The sequence below is a fragment of the Polypterus senegalus genome, chromosome 6, assembly GCF_016835505.1.
Source record: "Polypterus senegalus isolate Bchr_013 chromosome 6, ASM1683550v1, whole genome shotgun sequence".
NCBI classification, from domain to species: Eukaryota; Metazoa; Chordata; class Cladistia; order Polypteriformes; family Polypteridae; genus Polypterus; species Polypterus senegalus.
The window spans coordinates 124333702-124359681 of NC_053159.1; the positions used below are offsets into that span (position 1 = coordinate 124333702).

Consider the following 25980-nt stretch of genomic DNA (forward strand, 5'->3'; position numbering starts at 1 on the left):
TTCTGGCTTATGGTACAGTGATAGCACCACTAAATCAGAGCTTGGTTAACCTGAATCCTTTGGGAAAAACTTGGTGCACTCCATTTAAGTAGTGGCTTCTAACACGTAACACGGTTGCTTTCAGTGTGTCATAGAAAGTCAGTTTATCATCCTAATTGTATATCACATAACACATAAGGTACACTGAATGGCAAATAAGATTAAAGTATCACATTTACAAACCAAGCAGTACAATATAAAAGCAGCAAAAAAAAAAAAATCAAAATAATCACTGAATATAAACACAGGGAACAAAAAGTATCTGTGAGAGAAACAATACTAGTACAAGCTTATGTTTCAGAATATGTTTCATAGTCATCTTAGAACAGAAGATATGAAATGGAGCTATACAGATTTCAAAGAGGTATGATATAAAACACTAAGAGAATGTACAAATGGAACAATGACAAGTTCTGTTACTGGCTTTGGGATCACAGAGGTTGAAAGTTAGTAGGATTATAAACAATACGTGTATACACTGGATTCAGACAATATTCAGACATCTTCGCTTTTTGCTCACTTTGTGTTGTAGATTTAATTTTAGATGAATAAATTTGCCATTTTTGCCAATCTATCTACACTCAAAAACCCCTAATGACAAAGTGAAAGCATGTTTGAAAATTTATAAAAAATTAAACTGAAATCTCTCACTCACATAAGTATTCAGACCCTTAATTCAGCACTTTTTAGAAGCCCCATTGACAGCAAACTCCGTCAGATTGGATGGGAAGCATCTGTAAACTGCCATCTTCAGGTCTCTCTGCAGATATACTGTGGGGCTTAAGTTGGCTTTGGCTGGAAATTGATCCCAACTTACTCCAACATAGTTTTGGTTGTATGGTTATAGTCATTGTCATGTTGAATGGTAAACCAACCCCCAGTTTGAAGTTGTGTTCACTCTGGAGCAGATTTTCTTCAAGGACCTATCTGTATTTGGCTGTATTCATCCTTCCCACAATTCTGACTAGTCGTCCTGTCCCTTCCCACTGAGAAGTACCCCCACAACATGATGCCACCACCATCATGGTGCACTGTAGGAATGGTATTAGGCAGGTGATGAACAGTGTCTGATGTTTGCTAGACTTTGCTTGGACTTATGCCCAAGAAGTTTAGTTTCTGCCTCATCAAACTAGAGGATCTTTTTCTTCATGCTCTCTGAGTCCTTTAAATTCTGTTTGGCAAACTCCAAGTGGTTTGTCATATGCCTTTTACTCAAGAGTGACTTCCATCATACCACTCTACCATAAACCTATCATTGATGGAGTGCTGCCAAGATGTGTGTCCCTCTGACAGGTTCTTCCATCTCAGTTGAGGTCTTCTGAAGCTGTGTTAGATTAACTATTGGGTTCTTGGCCTCCTCCCTGACTAAAGCCCTTCTTGCCTGATTGGTCAGTTTGGCCAAATAGCCAACTCTGGGAAGAGTCCTGGTAGTTTCAAATTTCCATGTCACAATTAATAAGGCCACTGTGCCCCTGAGAACATTTAAAGCTTTAGAAGGGTTTTTATACCCTAGCCCTATAGAGAGTTCCTTGGACTTTATGGCTTCTTTTTATCCTGACTTGCAATGTGAATTATGGGACCCTATATACACAGGTGGGTGTGCCCTTCTAAATAATGTCCCAGCATTTGAGTTTGCCACAGGAGGACTTCCAATCAAGTTCTTGATGCATCTTAAGGATAATTAAAGCAAACCAATATGACCAGGCCACAGTTTGGAGTGCCACAGCAAAGGGTCTGAATACTTCTGTGAATGAGAGATGTCAGTTTTTGATTTTTAATGAATTTGCATACCTTTCTGAAAATACGTTTTCACTTTATCATTATGAGTTATTGTGTGGAGATTGATAAGCAAAGATGGCAAACGTATTCATTTAAAATTAAATGTACAGCACAATAAAGATTGCATAAAGTGTAAGAATCTGAATACTTTCTGTATCAACCGTATGAGTATTCGTTTTTTTATGGTTTCTTTCATTTTTGCCTCAGCATAACTAGTATCAGTTGGCCATGAAGCGGGGGGTAGCATGCAAATTCTGTGCTTATGTGAGATTTGCACATTATTCCATGTTGCTTGGTAAATAAACTGGTGACTATAAATGAATCTGAGCTTGGATATATGTGTGCATCAGTATATACTATGAAGAAGAGGATGGTTGACTTCTACTTTGCAAAAATGATTGATAAAATATATTCCATTTTGTAAGTTTTCAAAAAACCTTTAGATGATAACATAGAGACAAGAAAATTGAAAAGATGAGCCAAAATCCTTTGGTTTTTTTTTTTTTAATCCATGCTTTGCTCAAATCTAAATTTTGAAGTCTCCAGTGTAATGGATCTAATGCCACCTAGTGGTGGAATGTAATATTAATATTCTTTCAAATTGTCCAGAAAATATGTTTATTAATAGAAGAACTGTCTGATGTTTTGTGAATTGCTGTTTTTCATCTAGCCTGCTTTGATAGAATCCAAAGGATCCATAAGGTGGAAGAAGATTTAGAATGTTATATGGAAACCAAAGGTCTAAAGGTTTTGTGCAGAAGCAATGTCTAATAAAATTTTAGGAATTATGATTTCTGGGATCTGATGCTCATATTCTATAGTGCACTTGTAAGGCCTTGTTTGGAGAAATGTGTACATTTCCGCTTTTTGGGCTACAATAAATGCATCACTATATGTGTTGGAAAAAAGAGCAAATATTTGTATCCCAGTGCTGAAGGTCATGGCCTAATACAAGTGACATTTTTTTCTTTCTGAGCACCATAAGCCGTGTCTTCACAGATTGCAAAGGCATTGATTAATTTAATCCAGGATTTCTTCAATTAGTTAATAACATTTTGTGTTTAAATATACTGGAAGTAATTTAGGGAAAGTGTATTTAAGAAAAAAACTAGGGTGATCTTTTTCACATGAATTTTGAAATCTGCAAAAAAAAAAAATGGCCATTTATTTTAAGTTGAAAATCATTTTTTTTATAAAATGACTAGAAGATGTGTTTGGGAAACTTAGCTATTATTTAACCAAATGAGATTAAAGGGAAAATTCACACTGTACAATTTGAAATATGGCATGGTTTCCAGAGCCTGTGTCCCTACTCTGAACTGTTTTTGTAGCTGTTACGTGTTTGTATAAAACAATAAATTATTATAATATTAAACTTGCTCACACTCTCACACACACTCTCTCTGTCTCTCTCCCTTTGTAAACTCACTTAACATCAGATCCATTTGGTGCCATTACATTTGCAATAAACTCTGTTCTTCTTTCTGCTGCTGCAGTACTCCTTTAAATCAAATGTTGACCAAATGGACTGAATGCACTGTTATCTGTAAGGTTTCCTCCCTTAAATTGTGGGTAGGATGACTGATTAGACTGGAAAATGTGCTGCAAGGAAATTCTAAAGAATAATACAATATCAAATGAATGAAGACTTGTGCAACTCTCGCCAGTTCAAACATTTTATCACTATTAAAAAGAATAGCTCAAATAAAAAAAAAAAATTGACTTTAATTAGTTAAAAGTCTGAGGTGGCAGTTAGGCTCATGCAGGCTACGTTTGATTTTCCCCCTCAGTCAACACTGTATTAAAAAAGGTTGTATTGTGATCTCCACCCTGAAGTACTTTGCATTAACAATAAAGCACAACTGGCCTGGCCATGCTGAATGAACAATAAGCTCCTAACAAAGCAAGTTTGTTTCATATGCAACAAATTAAGAGCAGGCCTTTGTTAGGGCTGTTTTCAGCATTACCTTTTTAGGAGTAGTCAAAAATAAACATTTCCTTCTAAATATGCAGCAATAATTTATACTGTATATGTTCCGATTTGAAGTCAATATTTTTATAAGGGTGTACTGTATACAGCAAAAAATTGCTCAATACACTAGCCAAGAAACTTTGGGAGAAATTACAAGTGCGGAGGAGTTCTGTATTTTGTAATTATCATCTAGTTTCATTTCCTGGAACTTTTGTACAATTGCAGTTGTGTGCATTTTTCATTGGTGCACTGGAGTTTAGCAAGAAACCTTCTATCAAAAACCTCCCAGAGACCATAATCAAATAAGACATCAAATGGATAAGGGCCAGCATCTTTTTTTAAATGACAACTGTAGCCTTTGTCTCCTAGCAGTTTGTTCTCCACCTGCAAAAAGGCAGATTAAATGCCTTCCATGTCTGAGGTGACATTTTAAAAGAGCATAATGGTGTATTTAGAAAGAAAAGCAGGGCCCTGGATTTAATAAAAAGAGGGAACAGACGTAGATATTGGGCAGAGCATTGCAGTGCCCAGTGAGCTGAGGCAAACTTCATTTGCTTTTACCCTGTAGGCTTGTCCTTCACTTCCCATTTAGAGTTGGTCACGCAGAGTGCTTAACAAAATGTTGATGACAGTGCAGCCTGCGGTAGCCGTGTCATGTTTTACTAGTGCAGGCACTTCATTTTTGTTCAGTTTGACCAAGCTAAGCTAATTGGTGATTCCAGATTGGCCCTGTGACAGAGTGGTGTTCTATTTAGGATTGGGTGCTGCCAGGGAAGGCTCAAACATCCCATGACTCTGAATTTGGTTATGAAAGTTTGAGAATATCATGTTATTACTAGTGACAAAAGTAATTGCCCCTTTGAAGGAAATCACTGAAGATGATGTCACTGGTGTGAAATTACGCAGGGGCCCTGCCCTGTTCCGTTTTAAATCCTCACACAGAAGGGCTGGTTGTGAACTGTGGACCTCCCTAAAAGTAAACTGTGCTTTCGGAGGATATATAAGAGAGAGGGATGGGGCCCTGAGCGATTTCTTGCCATTGGCAGATTCTTAATTAGGATTGGGTTACTTTAATGGTGTTTTTATTTATTTGCTCATGTGATGCCCATTCTGCCCCCAAATAGCTAAATCGTACACTCAAATCATCCTTTTTTTTTTTGGAACTCACTTTTTTATTACAAACTCACTGAAAAATGGAGCCTGTGCAGACTGCATCTGGTCAAGATCAGCACAAATGCAGTTTGCTGGATCAGGACGATGCAGTAAATTATTAATAAAGTCATGATTGGGATGTGGCAGATGGCACTGTGGGGTAGCACTGTGGATGCAGTATGGATCCAGTGTGCATATTCCTTTTGGATTCTGGATCCACTTGCTGCCTCTTTTCAGTTTTCCCCCATCTCTGTGTGTCTGTTCTCCATCCACATCCCAAACACTTGTATAGCAAGTTATTTGTCATCTCTTAGTTAGCCCCACAAGACTGGATTCTAACTTATAACTGTCACTGCTGTTAAAGGCAGTACACCCCTAAACTGAATAAAGTGGATTTGAGCAGGTTACTTTATGGATTTGGAATATGCAAGGTAACTTAAAAACTTGGACAAATTAAATGTGGATGATCCATGCTGGTACACCTGTTGGTAACATTATGGTCAGGGTGCGTTCAATGCTTCCTACTAGATGCTACCGTCCTGACTACATGAGGTGATCTTAAAATGATTCAAGTTTCAAAATTTCAAACATTCGACGAAACATGGGAAATTCTACAATAATAGATGCTGCTCAGCGATTCAAGGACTTTAAGTCATGGGCGTATTGGAAGATGGCTTTATGCAGATCCTGTTGTGGTTTGCGATCCAAGTTGGCAAGCAGAGAGGCAGGAGGAGCATCAGCAACAGCAGTCGCCGTTTATACTTTTGCGACGTACGAAGGGTTAACTCGATAGGCTGTCGACACTTAAACCCGAAAGAGGAAAAGATAGGAGGAAGCGGCGTCTGAGTCTGCAGCTTTCGTATCTGGCGGTTCTATCAACAAACGAGAGCTACTCCAATCGAGGGGGCGAAGGCGGCACACCCACGAAGTGGGTAGGTGGAGCTGTCTGAGGCGCTGCCGCTGACTTGTGCCTCAACCTGTCGGAAGGGAAGAAGCCCAAGTTGAGCTCGTGTGGCTTATGGAAGAGCAAGGCGGGGGTGGCTTGTTCTCTGCGGCTGCTCACATGCTAAAAGGAGCGCGCTGACCATGGAGGAGGAGGACGAAGTTATAGGATTTTTGGATAAGGTGCTTGAGGATGAAGATGTCTTCTATTCGGGAGAGCTGGAACTGGAGAGTCCCCTGACTCCCGACCGGGGGCTACGGAGTTTCAAGGTGGGCAATGAGAAAGAGGCGCTGTTTGTTTCACGGCAGTAGATGAATTGATCGCTGTTCTCCCTATTTCCTGATAACTTAAGTTGTTAATGCCCATTTTTTATTGTGTAAGAACGAGGCTGTAATAATTTAATGTGTGAAAGGTAATTTTTACACATGCAGAATTTTGTATACACGTGAAACATTTTCGGTCCCGTATATTTCTCTATACTGTCCTTGCACGTGTGTCGAGGTAACAAGTGTGCCTCTCCGAAACGCTGGGATCGTGCAGTAAAAAATCTAAAGACGGGGACATCTGCACGCATTGGAGTAGGCAGGGCATATAATAAATGATGCATGCTGGAGAGCAATCTTAGCACCTTCTGTCCATTCATCTGTTCGCGATCACTTCCACATAACTGAGTTCATGGGCCGGAGCCTGTCCCAGGAGTATATGGCGCAAGGCAGGACGCAACTCCAGAACGTGTGGGGTTAACCCATTGACAAGTAATCCCACAAACACAAACTAACACGCCCCTCATTGGAACAATTGAAATCAAATCAAAATGTGTTTGCCGTTTTATCAGTTTACTAAAGAATAAGAAGCTGAAAACTATTAGTGGAACAGTTGGAAATATAATGAACCCCAGCCTATTGTCTTTTGACATAGACCTTTTACAGATGTCATATAGAACAGTTAATTTTGCTTTGTGCCCCCAACCAAGTATCACGTTTTAGTTTATCTTTAGTTGTGAATGAAGCATCACTTTTGTTGCTTTTGATTAGAAAATAGTTGATATTATTATTATTATTATAGTTATTATTATAACAATTATATACTGCTAAGATTATGAATTTGTCTGTGCTTCCTGCCATCTGTTCTTGTGGCACTGACCTTTCTGGTTTATGAAAAGTCCAAGTTTGGAAATTTTCACTTTCCTTTTATTCATGGATTACACACCTTCTGAAAGGCAACTTCATGTATGCACCTGTGCTGCGAACTGTTCTAAATTCTTGTGAGTCCATGCCTTAATTTTTATTTGGAGGTTTTGCCATTTTGTGGCCCTACTTTATAACCAGCCTTGAAAGAAAGAATGGTTTATTCAGATCTGTAAGACCATTGCAGTGAACTACTACTGTGCATACTTATCACATTAACCAACCCTATTGTAGATTAAAAACACACACAGACACACACATACATTTGTAACGGAAAGGGTGAGGTCAAAGCCAAGACCACAGCTTGAGAAACGGACTGCAGACTGCCTTATGGGTTGGTAGCCAAAGTACTTTAAAATATACCTGAGTCTCTGAAATAAACCTTTTAATACTGGTCATTTTTTGTCTGTGTTTTCATATTTATGTCGAAATTGCTGTTTGACTTGCTGTTATCCTGCAAAGATTGTTGACTGAATTACAGAAAAGCAAACTTATAAACCTCAAATGAAATGATTTTTGTTTTTCCATATTGCATTTTTGAGAAATGGGATTTAATTTGTCGTTTTAAAAAATGAATACAAGCTGCGCAGGAGTGGTTAACAATATGTCTTCCATTTACCACTGATTTTACAGTGTGTTCAGAGACTCAGGTATATTTACAGTACTTTGGCTCCTAACCCATGAGGCAATCTGTTTCATAAAAAGCAGAAATGACATTATTGGTGCAGCAGTTTAATTTATTCCATTCATCTATAAATTTCTAAACCGGCTTATCCCACTTAAGGAATTTAATAACTTGACACACTATTCACTATTATGTTCTCAGTATTCAAAGAGCCATAGTTATCTTTGCCATTCTGTAAATGAAGAAGGGTAAACATGTTGGTATGGCTTTTAATCATGCATGTGCAATGGTTTTTGTTCTCTTTGAAAAATTGCAGGACCCTAAAGGTTGTTGTTGCACATGTTTCTCCAAGTATAAAACCACTTCCACTAAAACAGTCAGAGAACAGTACAACTTGATTATGCACACTCATGATATTATAGTATGTGTTAAAGTGGTTCAGCTTTTAAGTTAGACTATACATATATTTGAATATTGATAGACTGCCTTGTTTTATCAATTTTCTTACTGACACATTTATCATACGTGTTTCAGGATGAAAAACTTTGGTTGGCTCTGAATGCATTTGCAAAATGAGTACTTTCTCATGTACCATTAAAAACACCTAAGTAAACAAAATGGAAGTTAATAGAATTATATTCAGTCCATGAAATCTCTATTTGTATCTCAGTAATTGAAATTTTGGTATTTCCTTCTAAACAAAGTTTGCAGTTTTCAGTGTGACTTCCTGTATTTTTTGTATATTCATTTCAAAGTTTTCCGTTCAAACTTCAGCTCTGTAAAAACACATCAGGTATCCATAAACCTAACTAAGACCTGTTGGTTTTCTTCCAGCCCATAATAGATCTTAATGGTGTATTGCATGTGGCCTCTACTGCTGTCCTTGCCAGTTATTTATCTTCTTTATTATGCTGCCAGTTATGCTAACTCCTTTATCCTCACGGAGGTAGAATGTTAATTGAATTTACTAATTCCACAAATGTAATTTGGTCTTGACATTTCAGATGTTCTATGGTAGACATGAATAACCACCATCAATGACAGATATGTGTCACAGTCCTTATGTGGTCTATTCAAGTTTTTTAAGAAACCATGTTACAATACCCAGAAAGTTTTGTTACTGGTGGGCTTATTTCAGGGCTTTTGTGTAATGCTGAGGGCAAAAGTTTTAAACCTAGGAGCCCAAGTCCCTGCCATGACTGCATCTGGGTGTGAATAGTCTTTTTCTTCTTCTGTCTTTTGTTCCTTTTGTCTATTGGTGGGAAATGAAATTGAATATATAACACATTAATGACACAAGATGTTCACTACAAAACAGTATTGTCTTCGTGTTGCCCAATAAAGTAAATATTAATGGGGATTACTTTAACAAAACATTTAGGCATCGATAAGTTTGTGGTGGGAAAAGTTCAGGTTAGGTAGACCCATTTCCTTCCTTTTTTGTCTTTCTGACATTGTGACCTTTTCAGTGAGCAAACCACATGACATATCTTTACTGTTGCAGAAGCTTTTTTTTTTTTGGCGTTTTATTTATTTTTTTTTGGGTAGTTAAGTATGTGCACAGCATTATGTTGTTTCAGACAATTGGAACAATTGGAAATGCCCTAAGAAATACCAAAATGATGTTCTGTTGAATGTGAAATTAGCAGTGATAAAGTCTAGGTAAAGAGCATTATTAAACATTATTTAATGAAGGGTAATGCCTTATTAGGGTTTAGTGTGATGACTAATATTATTAAACTATAAACAATAAGATGCTGCAGATGTTCTACCAGACAGTTGCGGAGTTGTGGCTCTGAGGCTAGGGATCTGGACTGGCAATTGGGAGGTTGCCAGTTCGAATCCCGTAAATGCCAAAAGGGACTCTGTTCTGTTGGGCCCTTGCGCAAGGCACTTAACCTGCGATTACTCTGTCATATGTATGACCTTAATCTGCATCTGCATGTCTGTATGTAGGCCCTCCAACCTGCAGGGAAAAACCTGGGGGTTGGTGGCAGAATTTTCACTTCAGCCACTTTAAAAAAACCTCCCACTGTTCCACTCCATTTGAACTAGTGTAGTGTGAGGTGTCACCCATTGCATGGCTGCCCTCAGGTCCTAATCTGGGATTCTGAGTTTGTTTGTCGTGTGGTGGGTGAAAAAGAAGGTACCCTGAATTGTTTTAAGTCTGTAAGAACGTTTTTTGACTATGCATAAAATGGAGGAAAACTCTACATTTACTTGTACTTTTGATACTTAAAAACTTCTAATGTCAAATATTTTTAAAACATATACTTACTATTTCTATTTTTACTCAGATATGAATGTTATATACTTTATGCAACAATGATACTGATACCAAAACAATGCCCCCTTATACAATTTAATAAATAAATATTGTGAAAATGAATAATTTTATTTTTGCTAATGTCAGATACTTAATACAGAAACCCCCAAACTTCTTAACCCACATTTGAGTATACTTGAAGAAATATTTATTTCTAACATAAAACATATAATTATTAAGTATCTGGTCATATGAAGCCTTAGCAGATGGGCTGGTTAGAAATCAGTTTTTCTTTAAGCATAGCTCTGAAGTTTTCACCTTGTTCGTTTGTATTTTTTATTGCCATTGTTTTAAATCATAGCAAATTAGAAGGGCTGAGGTTTGTCTTGGAGTAAAACATGTTTTAGGAAGGTGCTTGCTTTCTTAATTCAGGAAAAAGGAAAAAATTAAAGATAAGCTATTGTGAGAGTCCAACATGCTGTTGAGTCAATTTGATTAAGGTAGTTCTAGTGAGACAAAGTAAATAGCAGCTGGTATGAAAAGAGTAAGCTGGATGAAAGAGCAATGTGAAGACAATACAGTCATACATGAGTACCTGCCTGCATGTACTAAGTCATTAGCAAAAAGCCAAATTTTTTAAAATAACCAAATTTCAGAGTCTAACTTTCTAAGTAAACCTGAAACGGCCTTAACTATCACGTGCTACTAGGCCTCCTTTTGGGAATGGCAGCAGGGTAGGTGGGTTGTTTGCCACAACATATGCATACATTTGCTTAACCAGATCAACCACTATATTATTTGTTCATGGCAGTCATATTGGATCCCATAAACAAGTGAAGATTGTCAGAGATGAAGGAGAGAAGACCCAACATTTAATGTAATGTACAAAGAGCATGTAAACATAGTCTGACCAGCTATAGACCCTGAAAATTGTGTTATTTTTTCAGTATTTTTTTGCCTTTGTGTGTAATTTTAGCAGTTCCATTGATTTTTCAATAAAGGACATTATGTTTATTAAGAACACTTCTACTGATCTGTAAATTACAGAAACATATATATGGTGCCAGAACTAGCTTCTGCTCGCATTCCTTTTGTACAGAAAAGTCATACAATGGATGGAATCACAAAAGGTGTCTTAAATTGTTTTAGTTTTTCTTCTTGATTTTGTGAGTAGTATGTGGGTACCTGAGGGAAAAAAATCAATTAGAGTTTTATTTGCTGCACTTGGTTAAATCACACTTCAAAAATATTCTTAAGTTGCTCTTAAAGCCCTTTTATAACTGAAACGCAAATGACCAGCACCACTTGTTGTGGGAGTCAAATGACATCATAAAGGTTACCAAGTTAGCTCCATCCCACACCTACTGCATCATCTCAGTTTATCTTAATAGAAAAGACACACCCAACCACATAAATAAAAGTAAATTGTATTTTACCCTCAGTTATTGTGTAAACTTTGGACTTAATTTTATGTTTTCCATTCTTAAGAGTTTGAACCAATTCAAACAGATACAGTATATAGGTTAAAACGGAGAAGCACCAAAAAAAACTATTCACTCTTGTATTGTAGCCACTTATTTAAAATTTATAAACAATGCACTGTTAATTAGCATTATACATCTTCATCTGTCTTAAGATATTCATAAATTATTAAGGTTTATTTTTGCAATCTGATCTTCTCTGGGAGCAAGCAAAGAAAGCGGCAAGTTCAAAGTCGAATTCCCTTTTGATGTCATGTGCACGCAGTTCAATGAATCTTTACTTGCATGTCTTTTCTGATTAGTTGATAATAATACAATACTAACAAATATTATTGTATATTTTTTCTTACTAGCACATATTGTATACTAGCCATCCCCCACAGGTTTGCCTGCGTATTAGTGAAACAGGATAGTGAGGAGGGCCCCGCCCAGCTCTCTACTCCTGATGTCACTGTTCCCCCTCCCCTCGGCCCGCAGCCTTGATTATATCGCCCCTGCAAGCGAACTATGATTCTTAGCAAAATCAGAGAAGTCGCAAAATCAACCAGAATGTTCAAGCAAATTATAGAAAAAAGAGATCTAAATCCATTAAGTAGTTCTCTCGTTCACTAACTAAGTGGAGTTAAGGTTACGCCCCGAGGCAGACGTGTGAGTGAGGAGGGCCCCGCCCCCATCCCCACAGCCCAATGAGTCTCTCTTGAATTTGCGCTAATAAATCGGTACAGCAAGTGAACTATAATACTTATCATCATGAGAAAGTCACAAAATCAACAGAATGTTCAAGCAAATTATAGAAAAAAACTCGATCTAAATCTGTTAAGTAGTTCTCTCGTGAAAAGCAGACAGACATACAAACAGGTCTAAAAAACTATAAGAAATTTCGTGCTTGGACCACAAAATTTTAAAAACCGTTTCTTAGCATGCACCTATGGGTCAAGGGTAACCTACATTCCAAATTTCAAGTACAAAGTCCTCATGGTTCAGGAGATTTCGTGATGAGTGAATCAGTGATATTTGGTTTTTATATACAGTATATAGATTAGGCTCCAGCTTCCCTGTGGCCCTTATGTTATACTAGCATAGATAGAAGCCGAGATTAGAAGCTTACCCTGAATCTAGTAGTGCAAGTCCTAAAGGTCTTGTATAATTTGCCAGAAGGAAGGAGTGAGAAAGCCACTGTGTAGGATGGATGAGTTCTTAAACAATCCTTTTTACCTTTCTGAGACATCAATGCCCTGACCAGAAGGCAGCTGGTTGCCAGTAATTTTCTGTACTGTCTTCTTCTCCCTCTCCAGTACTCTGTGATGTTGAGACTAAGAGTGGTGGCACTGGGATTTGAAGGATTCCACTGTGCACCTGTAGACATAAACAGATGGAGGAATGCAAGCTTTCTTCATATGTCTAAGGAAGTAAATGTGCTAGTGAGCCTTTTTAACAATAACCAACATGTATTGTATCCATTTCAGTTCATTATTGTTGTTCACAAAAATTTAAAAGCTGCTTACCCTCTCAGCAGCATCCCCTCTGGTGCAGATGAAAATGTGAGTTGGCTTATGCAACCCTATAGAAATTCAAGCAAGAAAGCCAAAATCCATGCAAACCATGCAATAAGACACTCAACCAACCAACATGCAAATCACTCATGGTTTTATTAATTTAATTTGCAAAGACTGCCACATGATATCTCAATTTGGATGTGCAGTACTGCACTAGGGCAAACATTTAAAAGTAAATTACAATGAGAAAATTATATTGCCGTTTTCGGCTGATAGTAGAATGAAAATGAAAATCTCCAGCTCTATCCCATCTACACCCATTCCTCCACACATATCAGTCTGATGAGGCAGCTATATCACTGTATTAATTGGAAAGTGTGATATTCAAAGTATGTTTCAGAAACCCTGCTTGAAACATGTCACAATTTAATTTGAAGATCTTGGACTTATTTAGAATCTTACGATTTGGTGTGTCACTAGTGTGTGTGCATTTATATTGTAATGGGAGCCATTACTTGCATTGTAAGATGCTAAAGTATTCATATTTCCTGACTGTGTGAGGCACTATGGTAGCTGCTGCCAGTCTAGATATTTAAAGGCTTACGTCAGATGCATATAATGCAATGGACATTAATTAAGCATGTGGAATTTAGTAAACAATGATATCACTCGTGTTGAATCCAGTTAGCAAATTTAATTTTGTACCCTCTGTTTAAATGTCACCTGTAAACTAGCAGTATGCTTATATTAAAAGTGTATCTGTATTAAATGATAGTTACATAGTTGAGCACCTTTATTTTGCATAAAGATTGAAATTAAAACAATATCTCCTATATTGCATCAGGTGTAATCCTTCATTTAATGAGCCGTGTTCAAAATCAAGCAGACTTAAATTGCATCTTAATACAGTATGTCCTGGATAAAAAACACTTTGTGCCTCAACACTACTGAGCTGATTCATATAATACAACAGCAGATCTGAGTGAAGCCACCATTTAGATTAGATTAGCATCATTATTCGCACACACAGTCCCTGGTATGTTTATATTGTAGTTGAGTGCTCAAATGTTTATGTATTTTTGTTTTTTAGTGAAACAAATTCTTAACACCTTGTGTTTCTGGTAATAGAGTCCCAGGGCTTTGTAGAATAGGTTAATATTTCATGCTATCTTTAGCTGTTTGGTTCCCTCTCAAATTATTTGCAAGTTTTTCATTTTAAAAAGGCTTTTCTTTTAGCCACTTCTGCATTAAGTCAAATTTTCTAGTGTATATGGGAAATTATTTTATAATTCTCTAAATTATTTTTTCTCCCTTTAAGCTTTGGAAGTTTTTTTGTTTTAGAAGTACTGTAATTTGATCTGAGGTATTCCTCTTTCCTGCAAACTATTTTAGATGGTGCCTTGTTGTGCACAGATTCACAGTTATGTCATATTTTTTCTTTTTATATTTATAGCGAAGTTGACTGTCCTTAGGGGAAATTTTAGTCGTTTTGAAAATTTTTTATGCTCTTCTCTTGATTGTACCTTTTAAAATTTAAAGTATTTGGGCTACATTTTTCCCCTGTATGGTAAAGTATATTGGAAGAATGTGTTTATTAACTTATTTGCTTACTTTATCTTTTCCCATTATACCTTACGGTGTTGGGGTCTTGACCTATTGATTATATTTTTTCTGTGTCTTTCCAGGATCTTTACTTGTTCCATGATCTTTCCTCTGTTTATGGCTGGTTCTTTGACGTTTTCTTCCCGTACCATTTTTTCTTTCCTTAAGATATTTAACTAAACAGCTTAAAATTTTATTTCATATTATTCCATTTGGTTTCCTTTGTCTGAGAATCTAAAGGTTTCAGATGATTTTTTTTTTATTTTTTCCGCTATCTTAGAAAATTGCAATAATAATAATAATATAATTTGGCTTTAATCATTGATGAAGTAAAACCGAAAGCAACATTCTCCAGGTATAATTTGTATACAGCTCCACATAAAGTAGGTCATAAAAGGGCTGTTATCAAAAACGAAGAGCTTTTCAGTAGTAGTCCAAAATAACTGTGTATGGGTCAGCCTTACCATAATAAGGTGGGATACATTTAGCAGAAGGTCAGGAGCATAATTGACTCTTTGTTTAACTCATTTTGTATCTTAAATAAACTGTTTTGCATCCTGAGCATGCTGCTTGTTTTGAGAACATGTAATCAGAGAAGGCAGTTCTTACCAAAAAGGACAATTAGCTTTCCTGTTTGTGTATGAGATTAATAAAATTGTGTAATATATTTTAGTACATGGTATAAAAAGTTATTTTTGTACTTTTTGAACCAGTTTAGCTGGAACAGGTCATTGTTCTCAGGAGTGGTTTTCAAATATTTGGTGAAGAAGATATCAGGTCATACTTCAGCTGTTAATGGGATTTGATTAGGCTTTACATGCGAATTTTCATTATAATTTGTAATGTGAATAATGAAATTATTATATAATTCTTTTAACAATGTTGGCATATTCTACTTCTTTGTATTGTGGTCATGCACCTGTAAGACACTCTCCCAAATTCTTGCAGGTCTATTTATTTGAGCTGAAAGGAAAACTTTGAAACTAGGGATGGTCACTATCTTTGTGGTCTGCTTGTTCTCCTCTCTTTTTTTTTTTTTGTTTTTTTCCTGTGATATTTCAGATTTTCCTCTCAAATCCAATTAAATGCCTACCTTAAATTGTCTTTATATGAGTGAGTGTGGGTGTCCACCCTAGTGTGACTCGCGAATCACTGGGACTCTAACCATAATTACAGTAGTGCTCTTCTTTTGCTTAGTGTTTCTCTGGCTAGGTTTTGAACGTGAATTAGATTACTTCGGTTAAAAATTGTTAGATGTTCCGATGTCTCCTAAGTGCTTGTGCTTGACAGCTGGCACCCCAAATGTTTTCCATGTATCCACCCACCCATGTACTCCCAAAGTATTAACTGGGCATACAATAAATACTGTAGACATCCCCTTATCATTCGGGGTCATTTTTGCTAAATCGCTTGTAATTCGACCTCTCCAAATTAGAATCATTGCTGTTATTGAACTATCTGGAGTATAAACACATGTTTGGCCTCTTTGTAAAGGTAACATTCTCTAGTTTCACCCTTAGTAGTCAGAATCACTGTAGGTGTGACTGATCAAAAGTTATGCACATTAGAACTCACAAAAAAAACTAATTTTTTTGTTCTCGCCTAAGTTTTTTTATGAAAATAAAGGAAAATAAAGCTGCAGTAGGTAGGTGGGGACAGAAACACACTATGTACCAACAGAATAACTTGTTGACTACTCAAATTTCAAATTTGAAAAGAATACCTGTAAAAATGACATTTTTTACACCAGTTTTTATGTGGGCATGCCCAGGGGCTTTTTAGAGGGACCATTATCCACATTTTGGAACATATGGAAAAAGTGTAATAACTTTTGAATGCTTCAACCCACAGATATCAATGAGGGCTCTACTGAAAGTTTACACCTAAAGGAATCTATATCTACACACAGTGTCACTCTATTAGTTATGGACATTCATGTTCCATAATAAAAACAATAAAAAATACACATTTCTATGTAAAAATAGTCAATACTAAGTTATGGGCCAAAAATATATTTATATTTTTTATTTTTTACTTTTTTTTTTTATAAAATGTACACAAACTATATATATTTCTTTTACAAACTGTTACAACACAGCTCAGCGTTTTCCATGTGCCACTTGATGGCAGCAATCACTAGCAAGCAGAAAGCACAAGGGCGTGGCACGTCGCTCTCCGCCATTACATGTCCCCTGTGCCGGTTGAATACTTTCGCAATGTGTACATGCATCTATTATTTAATCGAGCGTTTATTTACGTTTAAACTTCTACTTTTATTCATATTTAAATGCGAAAAAACTTGGCGAAATCGCAATAAACAACCACGCACCAACTCTGCAGACTGGCACAAATGCCACCTTCACGCAGCTCCGATCGTTTTGTTTACAAGTTAGTATGGCAAGTTACATATCAAAATGCTCGGCTGCTCATTGGCTGTAAGTTTTGAGTGTCAGTCACAGTGTCCAATCAAACTGGTAGATTCTACCAGAGTTCAGAGCTATACGTCATACTCAAAGCTTTCTGTGACACTGGTTGGCTATACGAGGTGCCAGTCAACCCCAGACTCGTCGTAACTGGCCAACTTAGGTGTCTTTCGGAAGCTAACACTTCCGTGTTTCATGCGGTAGCATGGTTATTGCCGACAGAAACAAATTACGTCTAATATGAGCAATATAAGTGAACAAAAATTACGTAGGTGGTCTCAAGTTATGAAACGTTTTCTGGAGTTTTTGTCCCTTTGAGAATATATCGTGTGTTTTGGACCTAAATCGTTTTACTGGATTATATTCGCTGGAGCCTTACGGACACAATGGGATCAATACTGCTCGGAAATATTGATGTTTGACTTGCAGGGGGTCTTCAAAGGTAGGCACAGTCAACTCTTAAAAGTATGTACTTCTCTGTAAAAAAGGCTTTAGTGTCAGTGCTGTGGTTGTTGTGTGTCAAAATGATTTATATCATCGGAAAGACGAGACTTTGAAGTTTCATTTGATGGGTAGGGTGTCGAGATGCATGGCAGATGGGCATGCACACATTACTGTAACGTTTTTAAAACGCTGTTATGTCCCGGGACCGGCACGTGTGCGCGTTAAGAGGCTAGTATCAAGTCAATTTTACTTTAATGCCACAACTTTAAGAATCATCAAAGCAATGGTTTATATTTGTTTGGGAGGTTGTCTGTAAAATGTGAGTCCTACATTGTCTTATATTCTTCCAACATGTATAAAAGTCTGAGGGTTTGCTATATTCCTGAATGCAAGACACTTTCTTTATAAACCCTCTGTAATGCAATGGTAAGCATAATAAACTTTGATTGAGCAGAGACACTGATATTTAATTTTGCTTGCTTTATGTTTTTCAGTTGGGTACAGATGCAGAAAAGGGCCTGGAGATGAGAAAAATGGTTCTGTCTGGAGTTCTAGCAAGTGAAGAAATTTACATTAACCAACTGGAAGCCTTGCTGCTGGTAGGTTATGCTTTTTTCTAGCAATGGTTGATTATAGCATTATTTTATATGAAAAATACAAAATTGTGTTTGTGATTTTTCATTTTTGGAATGTCTCAAAGGAAATTGGATCTCAGTGATGCTGTTTTCTTTCAGTTTTTAATTTACAATGAAAATGCAGTACCATAATGCTGCAGATATTAGTCCTGCTGCTGCATGCTTGGAAAAGATCAAGTTAAGATTGAAGCCCGTTTCCCAGTGTCTGTATGTGTTTTTCCCATAGCACTCATATATTCTTCATGAATCCCAACACAAGCTTCTTAAGGTAATTGGCAACTTTCAATTTCCTCAGTATGAGTAGTGTACTGTGTGTGAGAGTCTGCCCTCAAATGCTTGGGTCCTTGATCTTTCCTAAACCAGATGCTGTTGTTCATTTTCTAGCCTTAATTTAGATTGTGCAAGTTCAAAAATGGTTTGATTTTTTTTTTTATCTCCTTAGCATTAGACTTGAGCATTACTCGGGCTGCAAAAACTGTCCTAAAAGCATTAGTCCCGAGTGTCACTTGAGCAACTGTACAGATGTGTCTTGCACATTAGAACCAAAAATCATGTGGGCTATGAAACTGTTGTCAGTGCTGCCGTTCTTTGGAGAAATTACTTCTGAGTGTAGGTTTTCACTAATTATGAAATATCTGCACTTTAACAACAATGAAGACTTTGATGAGAATACCCATCCAGTACCCAAACTGAAGAGAAGTTGGGAGATATACAAAGCCATTGTAGCAAAATTTTGGAGCATTTATATTCCGGACGGTGATGTCAGCATTGATGAAAGTCTCATGGCTTATAAGGGCAGACTGTCATGGATATAGTATATCACATCAAAAAGACCAAGATATGGCATAAAGTTTTATGATCTTTTGCGAATCTAAAATGAGACACATTTGGAAATCGGTTCTGTATCCAGGGAAAGGGACAATGTTTGATTCGAAATAAAATAAGTATGGCGTTCCTACGTCATTGGTGCGAACTTTGACAGATGCTTTGCTGGATCAAGGTTACTGTGTAACCGTGGACAATTTTTATACTTCGCCAGAGATATTAGACATCTTGCTGCAAAGAAAGACTGATGCATATGAAACAGTGTGTCCCAACTGTCGTGGCATGCCTAAAGACTTTGGTAAAGTCCTTGCGCTGAAATGGAAACACAAGAAAGATGTTTGTCTTAGCACTGTGTATAATACAGCTATAGTCACTGCATAGCCACTGGTCAACTACAATAGCACGACTGGCAGCGTAGATCATGTAGATCAAGAATGGACTTTCTATCCCGTTATGCAGAGGCAACAAAAGAAACAATAGAAAAAGATATTTCGTCATGTGGTGGATCAGTGCATTTGGAATGCATTCGTCATATACTGTACATGCAGAAAGCTTCCAAAACTGTATCTCATGCAAACTTTACATGCCAGATTGTAGAGCAAATCATTTCCGCATATCCACTATCAACACTATCGCTAAAGAGATGTGGTTGACCTAGCGCATCACTATTATTACATCATCATTACTATTTTTATTTGTATCATTATTATACTTTTGAGATTTAATAAAGATGTAATTTTTCGTGCCAAAAAAATGCAACAAATGACTTAAATTAGGTTAAGTAGACTAGTCAAACAATTCTTCATATAGTATGTTAGTAATGTTAATTTCATTCAGGTTCTTTTCTTACTTCAGAAAAATTAAGAAAAAAGTGAGTAAACGAGACATATAAAGGCTGAAAAATTTACAGGGATTAAATGAGTCAATTAGGTCGAATTAGTTTAAAGAGTGTAAGTTAAGGGTGGTGTGGATGAATAACTTCCTTATTCTGAAAAAATCTTGGATATGTTCTGTAATTGAATTAATTTATTTCTGTATAGTTTCATATTGTTCAAATATCATTTTGACATTGTTATACTGTAGTCGAGCTAGAATTATTCCTATTGATCAAAATGAAAAGGGTATCTATTAGTTTAGTAAATATTAATCCTAGCTCTGTAACTCCATCTGAATACCTCACAATTATGAGCAGAGAAGTCCTTTTGGTGGGCAATATAATGGAAACAAGAATGTTGATGTTTTAGTGGAATATGCAGAACTGAGGCCAGTAATCGAAGGAAAGTATGAGAAGCAGAGAAACTTTGACGTACAGGATGAGTAAACCTAATCTGAAATTCCAAAATCCAAAACTTGTCTTTCTAATAAAACATTACTTAGATTCGAACATCTAAATATGCTTATGCTAAAAAGTGGACTTATAACTTATGTACAGATTCAAAGCAAATTTATTTATTGTAAGCACGATAGGGGGAGTCCCGTGAAGCCTAGAGCACCATGAAGCAAATACACATTGATTGGTTCCGTGGGGTAATTGCAAAAGCATTTTGCACTATGAGGAAACGAATCAAAGCAAGATCAATGATGCAGGGGTTATGGGGGTGACGGGACTGAGGAGTACCCTGTGAACCTTTTTTGCCGCTAAGCAACAAAACACTGCCAACAAGCTTTGTCCCCTGTGATGCAACATGATAACACTGGCTTTCAAAAGTGCTTCAAGGCAGTTAATATTGCAAAGGACTTGTGTGTTAATTGAATGTCCACAGCTTATGGTTAACAAAAGTAGCTTCATTCTCACTAGGTGCCCATATTGCAGAGTATGAGTATAAATGTGTCTGTGTGTATGTAATATATATGTATTGATATTTTTTTTTATGTTGGCATAAGGGAACTAAAATACAGTCTATACATCATACAGTATTCATCAAATTTGAGGTTTAATATGTTTGTTCCATCAACATACTTCTTATTAACAGCTTAGTGATATGATTTGTTATACATATGAGTTGTCTTTTAGCTGATTTGGCTGCATTTCCCTACTTGATCAAGGCTGTTCCCAAGATATCTCATTATGTATATGCAAATATTCCAAAATCACAAAATATCCAAAATACTTCTGGAACCAGGCATTTCAGATTAGAGATACTCAACTTGACTAAAAGGAACTACAAAGGGTAGTAAACCTAAATCTAGCAATCAATGTAGAGCTGTGCTGAAGCAAGTTTGGGGGTCCATGGTGGTGCAGAGTTTTTAGAATAAAGGTGGTGTGCCTTAGGCTGGTGGGTGCAGATATATGATGCTACAAGCCTGGGCAGCCAAACTGTTTTCAATGGGGATGTTAGCTGATGGCTCAGCTGTTCCACATTGACAATTGCACATCATTAGGCAGAGCACCTGCACCCACAAGGTATATAAAGGAGTTTGAGAGAAAGAGGAAGGAGAGAAAGAAACGAAAAGGACAGAGCAGAAGCTGATGATCCTGTGGATAACTACTAAATTGAGTGATCCCCAGAGCAGATCCCCAGAGCAGCTTGTGTGGTGGCCAGGAGCTTAAAATGCTTTAGATCGCTAGAGTGTCAATGGTAGCAAGAATAGGGATGCTGGATCACCATATAATGTGTCTACGGCAATAAGGGAAGGTGACCAGAAGACAAATGTGGGGATGCTGAATCACCGACTGAGGCAAGCATCCGTGGGCAAAAATCACACAGAGACTATGTGGCTAAATAACAACAACAGTTATTTATATAGCACATTTTCATACAAACAATGCAGCTCAAATTGCTTTACAAGATGTCAAAGAGAAAGTTGTAAAAAAAGAGAAACAAGTAAGATTAAACTTTAAGGAATAAATAATGAGTAACAAAGAAACAATAAAACAAATGAATCTAAATGATCTTAAAAAATATCAAGTAGAAGAGTAATGTCCTTATACAATGTCATGATATAAGAGTCTAAGGATAAGTCCAATGATACAATACAATTTATTTTCTGTATAGCCCAAAATCATACAAGAAGTGCAGCAATGGGCTTTAACAGACCCTGCCTCTTGACAGCCCCCCAGCCTTGACTCTCTAAGAAGACAAGGTAACACTCCCAAATAAAAACCCTACTAGGGGAAAAAATGGAAGAAACCTTGGGAAAGGGAGTTCAAATAGAGACCCCTTTCCAGGTAGGTTGGGCGTGCAGTGGGTGTCAAAGCGAAGGGGATCAATATAATACAATACACTACATAGAACAAAACACAAGTAATCCTCAATACAGTATAACAGTAAAATAAAAATATTACAAGTACAGAGCAGAATTTAACAGTTGAAGATATTACATAATATTATTTGGATTTGTTTAGAGTCCTGGAGACCTCAGCCATCAAGCTGCCTCTCCCAATTCCATTCCACAGCTGGGATAGCGCTGGGCCAGCCAATCCGATGAAAGGAGCCCTCCACCCGATGATTCCTGTGGTTCACCATCAGAGATGACTTAACTTAGGCAGGCAAAACCACTTGGCAGGTGGGCAGTGGCACCAAGTGCCACATTTGAGTACCAAGAAGAGAAACAGAATAGGTGAGGGTTAGTAACAAATTATAACTATCATGTGACTGATATTTTAGTGCCAATGACCAACAACAAAGATGCAGTCTGTACAGTTAATCAGCAGCTCTAGTCAGGATATGCTAAACTGAAGTAATGAGTCTTCAGCCGGGGTTTGAGAGCTGAGACCAAAGGGGCATATCTTATAGTAGTAGGCAGACCATTCCACAGTTCAGGTTACCTGTAACTAAAAGCTAGACCACCTACTGTTATTTTATTAATCCTTGGAATCATAAACAGACCGGCATCTTGAGATCTTAATGTACGTTCTGGTTTGTATGTCATTATAGGTTCAGATAAGTAAGCTGGACCTTGGCCATTTAAGGCTCTATATGTACAGTTGTGCTTGAAAGTTTGTGAACCCTTTAGAATTTTCTATATTTCTGCATAAATATGACCTAAAACATCATCAGATTTTCACTCAAGTCCTAAAAGGAGATATAGAGATACCAGTTAAACAAATGAGACAAAAATATTAACCTTGGTCATTTATTTATTAAGGAAAATGATCGAATATTACATATTTGTGAGTGGCAAAATATGTGAACCTTTGCTTTTAGTATCTGGTGTGACCCCCCTTTGCAGCAATAACTGCAACTAAACATTTCCGGTAACTTTTGATCATTCCTTCACACCAGATTGGAGGAATTTTAGCCCATTCCTCCGTACAGAACAGCTTCAACTCTAGGATGTTGGTGGGTTTCCTCACATTAACTGCTCGCTTCAGGTCCTTCCACAACATTTCGATTGAATTAAGGTCAGGGCTTTGACTTGGCTATTCCAAAACATTAACTTTATTCTTCTTTAACCATTCTTTGGTAGAACGACTTGTGTGCTTAGGGTCGTTGTCTTGCTGCATGACCCACCTTCTCTTGAGATTCAGTTCATGGACAGATGTCCTGACATTTTCCTTTAGAATTCTCTGATATAATTCAGAATTCATTGTCCCATCAATGAAGGCAAGCTGTCTTGGCCCAGATGCAGCAGAACAGGCCCAAACCATGATACCACCACCACCATGTTTCACAGATGGGATAATGTTCTTATGCTGGAATGCAGCGTTTTCCTTTCTCCAAACATAACACTTTTCATTTACACCACAAAGTTCTATTTCTGGTCTCTTCTGTCCACAAAACATTCTTCCAAGAGCCTTCTGGTTTGTCCATGTGATCTTTAGTAAACTGCAGACGAGCAGCAATGTTTTTTTGGAGAGCATTGGCTTTCTACTTGCAACCCTGCCATGTACACCATTGTTGTTCAGTGTTCTCCTGATGGTAGACTGATGAACATGAACATTAGCCAATGTGAGAGAGGCCTTCAGTTATTTAGAAGTTACCCTGGGGTGTTTTGCGACCTCGCTGACTATTACACGCCTTGCTCTCGGAGTGATCTTTGTTGGTCGACCACTCCTGGGGAGGGTAACAATGGTCTTGAATTTCCTCCATGTGTAGAGAAAAGCCAAGCAAAATGACACCTTTTATTGGCTAACTTAAAAGATTACAATATGCAAGCTTTCGAGGCAACTCAGGCCCCTTCTTCAGGCAAGATGCAATCCATGTGTACACAATCTGTCTGACTGTGGATTGGTGGAGTCCAAACTCTTTAGAGATGGTTTTGTAACCTTTTCCAGCCTGATGAGCATCAACAACTCTTTTTCTGAGGTCCTCAGAAATCTCCTTTGTTCGTGACATGATACACTTCCACAAACATTTGTTGTGAAGAGCAGACTTTGATAGATCCCTGTTCTTTAGATAACACAGGGTGCTCACTCACACCTGATTGTCATCCCATTGATTGAAAACACCTGACTCTAATTTCACCTTCAAACTAACTGCTAATCCTAGAGTTTTACATACTTTTGCCACTCACAAATATGTAATATTCGATCATTTTCCTCAATAAATAAATGACCAAGTATAATATTTTTGTCTCATTTGTTTAACTGGTTTCTCTTTATCTACTTTTTGGACTTGAGTGAAAATCTGATGATGTTTTACGTCGTATTTATGCAGAAATATAGCAAATTCTAAAGGGTTCACAAACTTTAAAGCACAACTGTAAAAAGTAGGATTTTGAAATCTGCCCAAAAATTAACTGAGAGCCAGTGTAAGGATTTAAGAACTGGAGTTATATATTTGTATTTTCTTGTTCTTGCAATAATTCTTGCAGCAACATTTTGGATTAACTGGAGGCTGTATAAAGAACAATTTAATCATCCAGTGAACACAGCTTTTCAGTAGTCAATCCTTCTAGAAATAAATGCATGAATTAATTTCTCAGAATCCTATTTATTTAGAAGCGCCTTCATTTACCAACATTTTTAAAATGGAAGAAACATAATTTGGGCAACTTTGTAATGTGCACTTTAAATGACATGCTAGATCCAAAGATAACTCCTAGATCGCGGGCTGATTCAGTAAAATTAATGGTGATTTCAACTGAGTTAAATGATGACAAAATATTGTTGCGATCAGTGTCATTCCCACCAATAATTAACAGCTTTGTTTTATCGGTGTTTAAAGACAAGTAGTTCTTATCCATCCACTCCTTTAATTCATTAACACAACTAATTAAAGATGACATTGGGCATTTGATCTAAAAGAAAGGTATAACTGAGTGTCATCTGCATACGAGTGAAAATGAACATGTTTTCTAATGAGAGATCACAGTGGAAGCATGTGGAAGTAAGTGGAAACAGTAAAGGTCCAAGTACTGAGCCCTGCGGGACACCATATCTCACTTCTGTGTATGATAATGTACTGTCAGCACTCCTGTACATATTGGAATCGATTTGATAAATAAGAACTAAACCAAGAGAGCACAGTGCCTGTAAGCCCAACATCATTTTCTAGCCTGTGCAGTAAAATAGAATGGTCAATAGTGTCAAATGTTGCACTTAAGTCTAACAACATAATTACAGTTGAGTTCCTTCATCAGAGGATATCAGAATGTTGTTTACAACACGCGTTAGTGCCATTGCTGTACTATGACCAGTTCGAAATCAAGACTGGAATTTCTGAAATAAATAGAAATGGGTAAGGTGTGACTGAAGCTGATTGGCGACTACTTTTTTTAGTATTTTGGAGAGAGAGGGTAAATTTATAATAGTCTATACTTATTAAGAATGTATGGATCTAGGTCTGACTTTTTAAGTAATGGTTTAATGATTGACACTTTTAGTGCATCAGTGACTGTGCCATGCAATAATGAACGGTTGATAATGCTAAGAATAGACACTGCAAGAACATCCATTACACTTTTTACTAGTTTTGTTGGTACTGGATCTAGGGAACAAGTAGTAGGTTTCATTTTAGAAATTAAAGCTAAGACTTCCTGCTCAGTTACAGGATTAAAATTTCTAAAATGTTGAATGCAATGCAAGCTAGTATGTGGTTTGCACTGTGATGCTGAGATCTTGGATCTTATATTTTTAATTTTCTCATTAAAGTTCATAAAGTCTGTACTGCTAATATCTGTTGGTATTTTGCTCTGTAGATACGAATTCCCATCTGTTAATTTAGCT

General features: G+C 37.0%; 1 protein-coding gene across 3 annotated transcripts in view; it reads left to right on the forward strand.

The window, feature by feature from the left end:
• The window catches only part of abr (ABR activator of RhoGEF and GTPase), a 382201-nt gene that overhangs the window by 148987 nt on the left and 207234 nt on the right, over positions 1–25980 (forward strand). For 2 of the 3 annotated variants that reach the window (XM_039757041.1, XM_039757042.1), the window contains exon 3: positions 17904–18008. In XM_039757041.1, coding sequence (XP_039612975.1) covers positions 17904–18008 — 105 coding nt within the window. Of the gene's footprint in view, positions 1–5900; positions 6155–17903; positions 18009–25980 lie in introns of those variants that run through there. The other variant, XM_039757043.1, reaches the window with a different exon arrangement.